The sequence below is a fragment of the Camponotus vicinus genome, unplaced genomic scaffold (genome assembly GCF_025532165.1).
Source record: "Camponotus vicinus isolate PSW18456_S1 unplaced genomic scaffold, iyCamVici1.0 SCAF_11, whole genome shotgun sequence".
NCBI classification, from domain to species: Eukaryota; Metazoa; Arthropoda; class Insecta; order Hymenoptera; family Formicidae; genus Camponotus; species Camponotus vicinus.
This window is the reverse complement of record NW_028141947.1, coordinates 1,548,731-1,562,715: the sequence shown is the minus strand read 5'-3', so window position 1 is coordinate 1,562,715 and position 13,985 is coordinate 1,548,731. Positions and strand designations below refer to the sequence as shown.

The 13,985-nt window shown below is 30.8% G+C and overlaps 2 protein-coding genes across 5 annotated transcripts in view; both read right to left on the bottom strand.

Moving 5' to 3' along the window:
- The window catches only part of Snx6 (sorting nexin 6), a 166,199-nt gene extending 162,002 nt beyond the window's left edge, over positions 1–4,197 (bottom strand). Inside the window, exons 1-11 of one of the 4 annotated variants that reach the window (XM_083083052.1) lie at positions 3,936–4,195; positions 3,730–3,780; positions 3,362–3,577; positions 3,160–3,281; positions 2,923–3,059; positions 2,528–2,835; positions 2,265–2,447; positions 1,988–2,005; positions 1,310–1,373; positions 980–1,065; positions 65–882 (exon numbers count right to left, since the gene is read on the bottom strand). In XM_083083052.1, the coding sequence (XP_082939178.1) occupies positions 832–882; positions 980–1,065; positions 1,310–1,373; positions 1,988–2,005; positions 2,265–2,447; positions 2,528–2,835; positions 2,923–3,059; positions 3,160–3,281; positions 3,362–3,577; positions 3,730–3,780; positions 3,936–3,941 (1,242 nt within the window). In that variant the 5' untranslated portion in view covers positions 3,942–4,195 and the 3' untranslated portion in view covers positions 65–831. Of the gene's footprint in view, positions 1–64; positions 883–979; positions 1,066–1,309; positions 1,374–1,987; positions 2,006–2,264; positions 2,448–2,527; positions 2,836–2,922; positions 3,060–3,159; positions 3,282–3,361; positions 3,578–3,729; positions 3,790–3,935 lie in introns of those variants that run through there. The other 3 variants (XM_083083053.1, XM_083083051.1, XM_083083055.1) reach the window with 3 other exon arrangements.
- A 386-nt stretch (positions 4,198–4,583) lies between these two features.
- Rab2 (RAS oncogene family member Rab2) lies at positions 4,584–8,575 on the bottom strand. The gene is made up of 4 exons (XM_083083058.1): positions 8,404–8,575; positions 7,446–7,585; positions 6,750–7,106; positions 4,584–6,359 (listed from the first exon to the last, which is right to left on the bottom strand). The coding sequence occupies exons 1-4, from the start codon at positions 8,447–8,449 to the stop codon at positions 6,258–6,260; spliced, it is 645 nt and encodes a 214-aa protein (XP_082939184.1). The 5' UTR covers positions 8,450–8,575; the 3' UTR covers positions 4,584–6,257.
- Positions 8,576–13,985: the final 5,410 nt, after the last annotated feature.

The window sequence follows — 13,985 nt, the reverse complement described above, 5'->3', positions numbered from 1 at the left end:
AAGTGGTGATGAAGTGCATAACGAAAGAACGTAAAAGCATAAATATGGCTTTACAACGCTAGAATGAAAAGTATAATTGCACTTTATTATAAATCGTTTCAAGGTCCCTTTAATCATTGCGCATTGCTTTGCTTCCTAATCTTAAAACGAACGCAATTACGAATAATTATTTGTCGGAATAATTACCAATGTATCGTCATAAAAATCTGGAAAGTTCATTTATGAAAATCTAATTGTTTATATTAACTTTAATCATCCTGAGCTTTTATACTAACGATTCCTCCTTCACAAATTTATCCTATACTTAAGTATTATAATAATAACATGCTCCATATGGATATATTCTTATTTATACATATATGTATATATATATATATAGATATATATATCTCTCTCTCTTCTATATATATATATTTATGTTTATATAGAGAACCTTTATAAGTGTAACAGAGAGGCTCTTAATTCAAAGCTGCAAAGGGACTCGATAACATTTAATTTTTTTACAATAGAAATGCGTGTTATTCCTTTCTAACACAAGTATTATCCAAACTCTTATAAAATTGCTTACATAATTATTCTATTAAGCAGAAGCTGATAACAGCACTTGCATAGCTTTTTACAGCTCAAAGATAGTAAATATCCGTTTTTCGCAGTCACTTTGCAGCTATTAATACAGTATTTTATTTTCAATGTAAGATAGATCTAATAAATTTAGTTAACAAAAAATATATATAGTATTTTTTACAGTACCATTATTATATTTTAAATAAACTGTTATCTGCATACAGAATGCATGCACGTAGGTTCATCCATGGCAACGTTAAAACTAGATCACTCTTCCCGGAGCACGGATAAACATTTCTTGAGCAATTCCGCGTGCGACTGTGAACATATAATGTAAATACATTCTCGATATACATGTTTACATTATTTTCCTGTAATATTATTTCAGCTTAAAAAAATAAGAAACTACACTCACTTTAGCATGTTTTATTTCCAGTTCTGTTAGTTCAATGAGATTCTTTTTAAACGCTGCTACTCGCCTAGTCTTGAAATCTAATAATTCTAAAAAATTATTGCAAGTATTAATAATACTTTAAATAATTTGAATAATCAATATCATTTTGTAAATTAAAAAAAAAAGAAACACTTTGCGTATGCACTTTGTGATAGAAAGTAATGTACATATTTCTTGTCTTTATTCTATATTCCTACATCTATTTTCTTACAGAATGATATTGATTATACTATTTCTAAGTGAATAATATACATCTATTTCTACTTATCTTCTTTTTGTATTTCTATTTACCTTCTTTTCCTTTATCAGACATCTGTTCAAATTTCTCACATGCCTCACTTTGTGCTTGTTCCGCCTTGATATAATACAACACAAATTTAAAATATCACGAGATATATTAAATGTTTTGTTCATTTAAAACTTTCAAGATGCAATTATATAATGTAATATTTAGCATGTCCATCAGCAAAACTCAACAATAATAACACATCTCTATTGTAAAAATATTATAGTCGCATGATAAATGATATAAATTATTGCAATAATATTCAAGTGCATGCAACTTATTCATGCATTGACAATAACTTTTGTGCTACAATAATTAATTTGTGCTGATTTATCTTTCTGTTTGAAACGAAATTATTTCACGTATATATTTTGCATATTAATTATTTATCTGTATATGAGAAAAAGTAGAAATCTTGTAAAAATATATGGTTTTTAGATAGAGGAATTATATGAAATTAATTTCTAATATTATTTAATAATAACTTATACTATGTCATATAAAACCTAGTATTCCTTTAAAATGCTTTTATATAATATACGCGTAATAATGGGTAAATCTTGATCAAATTACTTTTGATACATTTAAAAAAAAAGGGTAAAAGGGGAGGAGCTGATCTAAATAGGATCTATATTTTTTAAGCACTACTGCAAAAAATATATGACAAACAATATATGACACACCTCAGCAACCTCCAGTGCCTTGAAAAGCAAGAAAAATTAAAGTTCTGATTAGATGCTATTCATGGCCATAATTTGATGATAGTATCTAATAACTGCAGTTTAACTGAATGTGATATTAATGTGATTTTAAAAACTAATATTATTGTATTTATTATATTTCAATTTTGCCCTACTCCTCTCTCTCTTTCTCTCTGTATGTTATTTCATAATAAGAATTATATCTGAGGGTATATTGCATGAATATCAATTTGCAAATTATAGAAAAATGCAAACTTACTGCGTGAACATCCTTATTTTTGGCACGAGCTTTTTCAAGAGTACGATTTGCAGACTCGTATTCGTGTAAAGCTTTCAGTCTTCTAAAAAGAAGCCTTTTAGCTGCAGCTGTATCTCTCATGTAATAACGAAGAGTGTCTGATAATTTTAAATCTTCATCTGATGCTACCCGTCCTTCAACTTTCTGCAAAAAGAAAGGAAAATTTAACAATAAACAATAAAGGCAGATTTGAAATTTAATCGCATTATATAAAATATTCTTACTCGTAATTTCTCAAAAGTCTCAGCTATTTTAGTTAAGAATCTTTCGAGTTTTCCAGTATCTGTTGTAGCTAATTGTAAAAGATTGGTGGAAATCTTTATATATGAATCTGCCACATCTTTATGTTTAGCTGTCTGACGATCAGCCAACCTCGTTGCTTCTTTTAAGTTATGATGGTAAGTTTGAAGGAATGTCATTTCTTGATCAAAGAAATCATTCACATCTTTCACCGTAGCCGATAAATAATATTCATCGGTAGTTTTGGAAAACGATTTTACTAGACCACCAAACATTTCCATTTTATTTTTCCCTGCAAAAATAAACAGAATAAATATTCTACATCTATCTCCAATTTATGTTAACATTATGCAAAATACAAATGCATAGGGAATATTACCTCGTACACAAAGATCTTGATCATATTCCAAGAATACCCTCAGATTATGATCGTTCCGAAAGACTGGATGATGCGCCAATCTGGTCAGAAACATTTCATGCATAGCGACAGTTTTCTTAAAAGTGGCCAAGTATTCCCTGCAAGATAACGAATATATTAAGATTAGATTTTTAGATCTTTACAGTTAAAATATATGATAATAAATATAGTATAAATCAACGTATACAAAAAACTTACGCTTCCAACTCTTGCTTCATCTTATTAAACTCTTCACGCGTCATGTTTCCCTCTCCTTCGCCAAGTTTTTGCAACTTTTCACGCGATGCATCAAAGTCCGGTCTTGGTGGACACGGTGGAATCTACCATAATAATATCAATATTAATACTTAAGAGTGAAACGCGAATGAAGCGTATGCTAGAGAACAAAGATTTCACGTACAATATAACCAGCATACTCCTCATTTTCCTCGAATCGATCATGAAGCCATACAAACTCTTCGTGTTGCCTCACAACTAGATTGTCCGGTTTTTGAAATTCAGGTAGAGTAGTTTTCGTATGTACAGTAAACTTTACTTTATCCTTCTCGCTGAGAGCATCCGAAATGTCCACCTGCAGGGACTTATCTGAGAGATCTATGGTGTCGGCGTGGATTGTCTGAAAGAAGAGATCCATTGGAGTAGAAGCGATGGACGATGCGACAACAGAAAATCGAGCACATTCCAATAATTATAGCAAATACGTGTCACATCAGGAAGATAAGATAGCGAGGAGAGGAAGAAGGACAGGAGCAACAACACCATAAATACCTTCTTCGGAGGCACGCTGTTTAAGATGTCGGCAGTGTCACATATACCGTCCTGCAACATTTTTCGCGTGTATTAGAGGCTGCGAGTGTTCGGACGAGTGTTCGCGCGAAGGGGAACGAGAGACTCGGTGAAAGATTCACGCCGATCGAAGGCAAAGGTCAGACGAACGGATCGCCGGCCACCGATTGATAACAGGTTCCACCTACCATCATGGCGTCCACTGGCGTCGTCTCCTCGTCTCCACACCGTGTTTGACAGCAGCCCGATTGATGGGACCGTCACTCCGAATAAAGTACGTCGGAGTAACCTGGTGATGCTGGTGGTCGTCTCGGACACGCTGCGCGCGAACCCGTTGCCGGGGTCGACCGACTATGGCACTTCCGCTGGTAAAACAGCCGAGATGCAGTCACGGCATATCTCCGAGATGCAGCGCGACAAGCGACTCGACTTCACTCGGCGGTGGCGCGACACGTCAACTGTCAACTAATCAGCTGTAGAGAAAAGCACACGCATCGTGACGTTTCGCGCGCGAAATTTTCAAACAGCCTACCTTGCTCGAAAATTAGAGTTACATCTTTTTCAAACTTACAACAATATTACATGCAAATTAATTTTTTTCACAAATCTCCCTGCCACTTAAATAAAAATACTACTATGAAAATATATAACAAGTGCAGGATACAATATTAAATATTATACTCATTTTTTAATTAAAATTTGCAGTCTTGTATCTTTTGCAGGGCGATTGTGTGCTCGTTATTTATATATATTTTTATTCATATGACGCAGTCCTGAAAAATTTAAAGTTTGTATCCTTTCATTACATGATGTATCTTAGGATCAAGAATGATAAGTAATGTGCACATATATATTTTCCAATTGAAAAGATATACCCAACCCATACATACAAAATACAAGCGTCAATATTATTAATGTTGACGGTGTAGAATAATCGCTAGATTATAATAAATTAAATGTATCGAATATATATAATTTTATGAAGCCAATGTACGCCATTTAATCATTACAGTGTACAAGCGCAAAAAAGATATACAATGCTGACACATTCTTTGGTATAACGATTAGGTATAAGCTCGTAATTTGAGATATAAATAACACCCTAATACTCGAAAAGCCAATTTTGTACTAGATATAATATATTCATACTTATAGATGCATCTTCTCGTAATTTCATCAAGAAACGTTAATCTTACTGTATGTTTCTTTGCCAGCCGACAAATCTTTTAATAAATATAATAACGTGCACTACTAGAGCTTATCTCTTATTCATCATATTGTTAAATATTTTTCGTGTCTCATGTCTCTGCAGATTCTGAAATATTCTCATAATAATTCTTGCAACAAAGACAGGAACATTTGTTAAAATGGAATTTTCGAGCCTTGATGAAATACAGGTAAAATTATATCATTGCTATTGATATACTCATATCGGTATCTTTATCTATGGCTTTAAATATGGCTTTTGTGTTACATAGTCGTTATTAGAAACTTTATTATAGTTATAATATAAATTGTAAAAATGTATTTTTGATTTGCTTATAACACTAATAATGCCTTTTCAGAAAAATACCATAAATAATGATACCAATTGTTATAACGTATGCAATAAGATTTCTCTTGTGTAACTATTTATATAGAATATAAATCCGATTGAATATAGGCCTCCTAACGCCATTGATTAATATATGTTTTATATAATCATCATCTTATACATCAATACATACATATATATAGTGTTATTTTAGATAATTAGGTGTAAATCATCATCAAATTAGTTTAACTGATACACATATCAGTGTCCATGAGCCACCATCAATAGAATGGAATTTTGATCATCAGTGCACATTACATTACAGTACACAATATGTATTAAACGAATATATAAAACATTAAATAGAAACACGCCTGTCCTCTCCCGCTTTATCATTCCCAAGTAATTAATATATTATTTAATACAATTATTTATATATGTCGTGCTAAAATAAAGTGGGGGACAAGCCTGATAGACTTTACAATATAATTCAAGTTAAATTATACTATGCATTCTTAAATAAATGTAATTTTCTAAATAAAAATTAAATAAACCTTAATTCAAATAATCTAATATGTTAAAAGATAAAATTATTACGTGATGTATGCAAGTACGAAAATGATTATATATTAAATTGAAAAGTATATCTGCTTGCTCTCGAATTAAATTCACCAAAAGTATATTGAAAAATGACATAACTTCACTTTTATATCTTTAGAAGAATTTGTAAATAAAGACTTTATTAATGCTTCATGATTTTAGTGATTATAACATTTTCGTCTTACAATAATCCTATCTATTTATTACGTGTATAAGATAATTTCAACTAATAAATACATCAATTATCGTTTGTTACCTCATGAAACAGCATGCGCAGAATTAAATTGTACAAAGTGTTCAGATTAAAATAAAGAGCAGGAGTAAGGTCAATTCAGATCGGAGAAGGATGAAGCGGTGGACAGATAAGCCCCAGCCCCTAGCAGCACCCACCACCTTGCGCACTACCTTGTCCACCAGTTCCTGCTAAACCTCCAGGACTTGTTGGCGAATGTTGTGGTCCAATCTTAATACCATTTGCCTATGCAATTCAATTGTCATATAGTCACAAACATCTTATTTTGTAAATTATATATATATAAATTGTATTTTTTTTACATAATATGATATTTCCAGAAAAAATGTAAAAAAAAGGTATGAAAAAATAAGTAATTATACCTTTTCACTACATCTTTAACTCTTATACTCTCTTTTTTACAGCAAATATATATATTATAATAAATCAAAATATATATTTTGATTGATAGAAATATAATATATTACGTAACATTATATTTTAAATAATAATAAATTAAAATGTTATTACAAATAATATGATGAGAATATATAAAATTTTGTAAAGAATAACTGTGTTTTTATCATATGTGTATGTAAAATTTGTGCAAAATAATTAGAAACATTACTATCATACCTCATTATTGATATCAAAGACGCCCTCCTGTATCTTTTCATATATTTCTTTAGCAGTATTGATGAATGCTTCTTCTACATTGGCTGCAGTCTTAGCACTAGTCTCCATAAAGACAAGACCATGCTCTCGTGCAAAAGCTTCACCTTCCTCTCTCCTCACTTCTCTTCGACTATCCAAATCACTTTTGTTGCCAATTAACATGATAACCATATTGGAATTTGAATGTTGCCTTGCATCTTCCAACCATGTTGTAAGATGGTTAAAGGTTTCCCTACGTGTAATGTCATACACCAATAGAGCTCCAGCTGCTCCTCGATAATATGACCTCGTTATAGAACGAAATGCCTCTTGACCTGCCTATATAACAAGTCATAAAAATAATAATCAACAATCATAATTAACAATTAATACTACTTAAATAGTAAAAAATATGTATATATATATTTTACAAGATTTTATTCATGCTTTGGTAATATTAAAAAAAAAATTATAAAATTCTATTCTTAAGCATGATTAAAAATATTTTTCTCAATAAGAATTAAAATTTATGTGAGTTTTCTTATATAAATAACAATAATATATTAATTTGAATATTAAGTATTAACGTAATACTTTATTGCAGATTATGACTTCTGATTAATAAATATTAATAGTATAAAATGTAACGATATAAATAGAATTATTAAAAATAATTACAGTATCCCAAATCTGCAATTTAATTTGCTTGCTATCAATGGTAATCATACGAGCTCCAAACTCGACTCCTATTGTCAAATCATGAACTGGCTGAAATCTCTTGTCCGTAAATTGGAGAAGGAGACAGGACTTTCCAACTCCTAAAAATATCATAGTTTTTAAATCACAATCTTTGATTGTAAAATCCTAATAAAAGGTATAATTATAAATTGACTGTAAAATCTTAATAAGAAATATGCGTTCAACAAAATAATAAGAAAATATTCTTATTACCTTATTGAACGTATATAATATATAAACAAAAAAAAATGTTTTTGATTATCTTATCTTATATGTATTTAATAGCATATCTTAGGATCTATTTAATATCGAGTTCTTGTATATTTGCAATATTGCATTAATTTAATTTTTCATATGTCATTTAACTATAATAATCACCACTCGCAACAAGTCTATGAATAGTATTATACAAAAATAAAATTATAGTAATATTTTCATTTGATAATAAATGTAGTATGCAAAATGTACATGTGTATCTAGTTGTAACATGAATAATTTCATTACTAAAGACACAATTTACAGCTGTCATAATTGAAATCAGCAAGACAGCTTATCAAGTCTTACAGATAACTCAAACGACGCGCAATAACAACAAATCAAATTACAAAGTGCAAACCACAGATATAAAATTCATCGAAAAAAAATGCCAATGCACGCGATATACATATTTAAAGGAAACGAGCGCGCTTTTAAAGCAAGGGAATCTCCTCGTCGGTGACAGTTTTCGGGGAAAGGAAAAAAAGAAAAAGGAAACGCATTTGCTCTCGTGCTTGCGAGATATCGCGCACCACGCGAGAACGAAAACAAAGGGACCCTGTCAAAGATGACGTAGAAAGCCACGGGACGAGGGTCCCGTTTCGCGAGGGTGTCCCGTGGGAAACGCGCGTCGTTTATTTACCTGTGTCCCCGATAATGATATACTTGAACAGATACGCGTACGACATCTTCGAGATACGCGAAACCGATGGGACGCGCGAGTAATTCTAGCTACGCGATCGTGCACCAGGAAACAGAGTACCCTTCCTCTGTCTTATCTCTTCTGCTCTAACATGACGTCACGGTGCCTCTTCGGCAGCCCTCGGCGCGGCTCGGGTCGCCTTCGACTTTTCGATATCCCTTTCGCTGTCACGTCGACCGCTGATTGGCCGCTCGTGGAGGAAACTTGAGAAACAGAGAGAAGACTGAGAGATGTCATGGCCTGCTTTTGGTGATCCCTGAAAGCGATACTCCCTCTATGGACATTGAAAACGTGGACATGAACTACAAAGCCAATGTCCATAAATGTTCTCAGAGGGTAATATAAGGGTAATGTGCACAATTTCTGGTTTTGTTCCGTGCTATGTGCACGAAATGCCGGTAGCACCAGAGTATAACAATCATTATTTTGAAAATAATATATAAATATGATAAATAATAATTTTTATAAAAATAATTTTTATAAATTACTTACCTATATGTGTATGTATGTGTGCCCATACGTTGTCCAAATGATTTTAAATATAAGAATAGACTATATGAATATCGGCGTATGTTACCGCTGGCATAGCTCTCAGGTTCATGAGAGTACTGAAACCTCCTCACCTGGCAAATGCTTTCGTTAAGGCGGAGATACAGGGGAGGAAAAATTGAGGTGAAAAAATTTTTTTATTTATTTTTATTTTTTTTAATAGAGTTTTTAAACAGAGAATATAATACATATAAAAAATATATATTACATAATTATAATGTATACAACGTAAATTATAATTAATTTGCAATTACATAAAAAACACATTACAAAATATTAAATTATGTAATATAAAAATAATTACATTACAAATATATATATTACAAAATTTAATGCAGAATATATAAAATACAATGCATTAGAAATATGTATTACAAAATATAATACAAATTTAATATAAACTATAATTTTAAACTTAATACAAAATAAAATTTATTACACGAAAGTGTCCAAAGTATACGTATAATATAAAATTTACTAAAAATTTTTACATAGACCAGACAAGATTGATTAGAGATGATTAATTACGCGATATTTATTATTAATAATCGACATAGAATTATAGAATTTAATTAGTTTTATATAAATAACGTATAAACGTAAATAATCATGATCAAAAGAGTCATTAATAAAATTATTGATCATTTCTTCGATTGTAGAACAAAGTATTTGCATTATTGACGCATTTCGTGCAGACCATGAAAAGAAATATTTAAAACGTGTAAAGATAGAACAAGCTTTGATGTAAATCAAAGATTAAATTACAAAATAAATTGCGATTTAAAATTCGCGAGAAAACGCGACGAATAAATAAATCGACAATAATCGAATATTCACACAATTGCGAGACACGCATAATTTTTATAATATAATAATCGAATCAATAGACACGCGTGCGATATAATTATTATCACACAAATGATGACAGACGAAGATATTTTAGAAAACATTTGTGATCCGTATTGTTTATGAACATAAAATTCACTGTCCGATTTATTTGCGATTAATATATACGCGACTTTATACAAATTTCACAATTGAGAATGAAATACATATCCTATTTCGCGCATGAATAGCTGAATAAGAAGAAATGAGCTCTATAAGCTTTAAAATATAATTAAAAATCGCGTTGTGGCCACGTTTAATAGAAAATAACGGAACGAATGATTTTCATTAATATAGTTATCCATCGTCTTTAAATTATAGAAGAAAATATTTGCACTACCAGCATTTTGCACGAACTATTAAAAACAATATTCAAAGACGTGGAAAGATAAACAAAGCTTCAATGTATAAGTCAACGATTAAATTATAAGATAAATCGCGACATAAAATTCACGAGAAAACACGACGAATGAATAAGTCGATAATATGCGGAATATTTGATCGCGATACGTATAATTTTTATAATATAATAATCGAAGCTCTCAATAGACACGTGCGCGATATAATTACTATCACGTAAATATAGAAAATCGAAAATATTTCAACAATCATTTGAGGTCTGTAATGTTTGTGAATATGCAATTCAGCGACCGATTTACTTGCGAATTTTTATAAGATAAATCGCGATTTAAAATTCGCGATAAAACGCGACGAATAAATAAATCGATAATATTCAAAATATTCAATTGCAGATACGCGAGTGACATACTGGTAATATCCGATAAAAATAGGAGCGATCTTAAAAATGGAGAACGATTAACATCTTATTTCTACATCAGATTTCGCAAGATCAATCTGCGAAGAAAAGTTAAGTGATCTATTGAACGTCGGGAATTTCACTGTAGGAGGGAACGAATCCTGGATCTTCCGGACTATTCCCGATAGCAATGATTTCAGTATTAAATCAAAGACAATTATCCCTCGTCATTATTTTCAATTCGCGAAATTGATATTCACGTCAGAAAACATGTTCTTCCATTACTAAGAAATATATTTCTTTATTGAAAATTAAATGGATATAACGACCTTCTTTATTGAAATGTGATTACGAACGATTATATCTATAAATAATAAAATACATGCATTATTGGAGTTTGTGTTAAATGTGCGAACACATAATTTGGGGTACCGTCGCGCGCGAGGCGAATCGAACCCCATAACAGCAAGATATAAAAAATTTCAATTCGAATAGTGTTCAAAATAAAATAAATGAAATAATTTTAAATATATAATTAATTCTAGATTAATTATCTAGATTCTTATTCTTGTAACGTTTAAATTAATAATTTTTTTTTCTTTTAATCAATATCTTACTGTTATAGGGGTACCCATTCGATTCGTCTCTAAATTTTTAAGTATTCGCACATTTTATGTAAAATTCATGTATAATTTCGCGTATATATAATATATTATATTAACAAAAATTATAAAAATATTTTGAATACGTTAATTTGTGCATGTATTTTAAATAATTTTTAAAAATTAATTAATAATTAATAAAATATATTCGTTCATAATCATTTTTATCATAAAAATTAATAAAAATTAATTAAATAGGCATTATATAGACAATAATAATACCAATCCTAATAATGAAGAACATTTTTTAACGAAGAAAAGAAAAGATACATTTTTCATCTAAATATATATATTATTTAAATTAATTCGACGTTAAAGAAGCGTATCGTCGTTGAATTACTACCGAAATCATTGCTTTCGAAAATTGCCAAGAAAACCTGGGATTAGTTCCAATCTTACAATAAAAATTCCCAATTTTTAACAGGGCACCGAACTAGACGTCGCGAATGAATCTCACAAGAACTGGTAAGAAATAATTCTCCATGATGAAAATCGTTTCGACTCCTCGGCGATACCAGCCACGCAACTTTTATTAACGTTTATTTAACGGAAGGAACAACGATAACTCTTTTATTAAAACGACAATCTCGTCTAAGAATGCGAAAAGAACGCGGAAAAAACAAGGTGATTTCGCAACCGTAATTTATTAATTTATTTATGAATATTTTCCGATACGAAATTCGTAAATACAAATATAACTGAAAAAAACAAATTATTAAATTCATAATAATTAACTCGCGATTCTATAATATCAAAGATGATTAAATTTTGTGAAGCTAATATTTAATCGTTGACTTATCACATCGAATCTTCACGCTCTTATTCGATAATTCTGTAAATTTAATTATTTAGGAATTTTCATTTTTCATCAATATTTAGGAATTTTATCTGACGAGAGGGACAGCGATAAAAATCTTTTGTTAAAACGATAATTTTGTATAAGAACTTGTATTAAAAATTTTATTTGATCGCGCGGTGTATATACTTAATATGTATACCTATACATTAGACGGCACTCCCGGTTTCGGTACGAGCGAAAATCCCATTTCACTTACGAGAATCAACTTTGAGCCAACCGGTCGGGATTGCAACGATACAACGAGCAAGGACTAAGCCCAAACCGGAAAGAAGACGAAACGATTGACGGAAATAGAGGAAAATGAAGTTCACCAACTCTTTTTCGCGCATAATTATCCTATCTCGTATCGAACCTGGACCCGCTAAACACGATTTCAGGTGCTCCGCCCGGACATATTATGCCTCCCGCGGTTGCTATATGCTACACCAGGCTAGTAGACGGCAAAAGAAGAGGATACCCACATTTTTTAAATGCTTACATTCAGCAATTTAGAAAATGGGGAGGCAACCCCTTTTACCGAGCGAAAATCGTATCTAGGGGAATCCACTCGACTCCTCGACAGGGTTAACACACGCAGTGCGTGTGGCTGTAGACGAGCAAAGAGAAGGGACCCATTGACGACCATTCCGAGCAATCGATCGAGTTCTAACTAATTCGGGCCGAATCACTTGACGAAGCACGAAGCAAGAGTGTACGTTGCATAGCAACGTGTGCAAACTCGAAATATCCCAGTTAATTGGCATCGGAAGTAGAGACTCGCGACAATAAGGAAATTGGGATTTTTATACGAAAAATCGAACGCGGAAGCGCGAAAACGCGACGACGCGAAAATACTACAACGCGGAAATGCAGTAACGAAATGCCGCCGTTCGCGACATGTTGACGGCACCGACGATGGAAAGTCGATGATGCAATGTAATTCTTTTATTAAAACGACAATTTCGTCTAAGAAGAACGCGAAAAAGAACGTGGGAAAAACACGGTGTTTTTTGCAACCGTAATTTATTAATTTATTTATGAATATGTTCCGATACGAAAATCGTAAATACAAATATAACTGAAAAGCAAATTATCAAATTCATAATAATTAACTCGCGATCCTATAATAGCGAAGGTGACGCGAAGAGAACGCGGAAAGAACACGGTATTTTCGCAATCATAATTTAATAATTTATTTTAAGAATATTCAGTACCGCGCGATATGGAATTCATAAATAGATAAATCTAACGGAAAGCATATCATTAAATTTATAATAATTGACTCGCGATTCTACATTTTATATAAAAATTTTCCGAATTTATTAATGACTCTTTGATATGAAAATATAAACAGTTATTCTTTTACGAATATTTCAAAAATATATACTATAGATACAAATATGTTAATTTAACGAATTAATACTATACGTATACTTACGTATAATCATATATATACATATAATATATATGTATAATCATTATACGTATACTTTCGATAATTTTTCGTGTAATTTACATAAGAATGTATTCACGTAATTTACAATCGTAAATACAATTTCATGTAATATAATTATAGTTATAATTGTATTTTATACAACTATGTCAATAATTAAAAATATCAATATTAGATTATAATTAATATACAATTATAACTATTTACAATTTACATCGTAAATAGACACAATACGATTTACAATCGTAAATACAATTTCATGTAATATAATTATAGTTATAATTGTATTTTATACAACTATGTCAATAATTAAAAATATCAATATTAGATTATAATTAATATACAATTATAACTATTTACAATTTATAAAACACAATT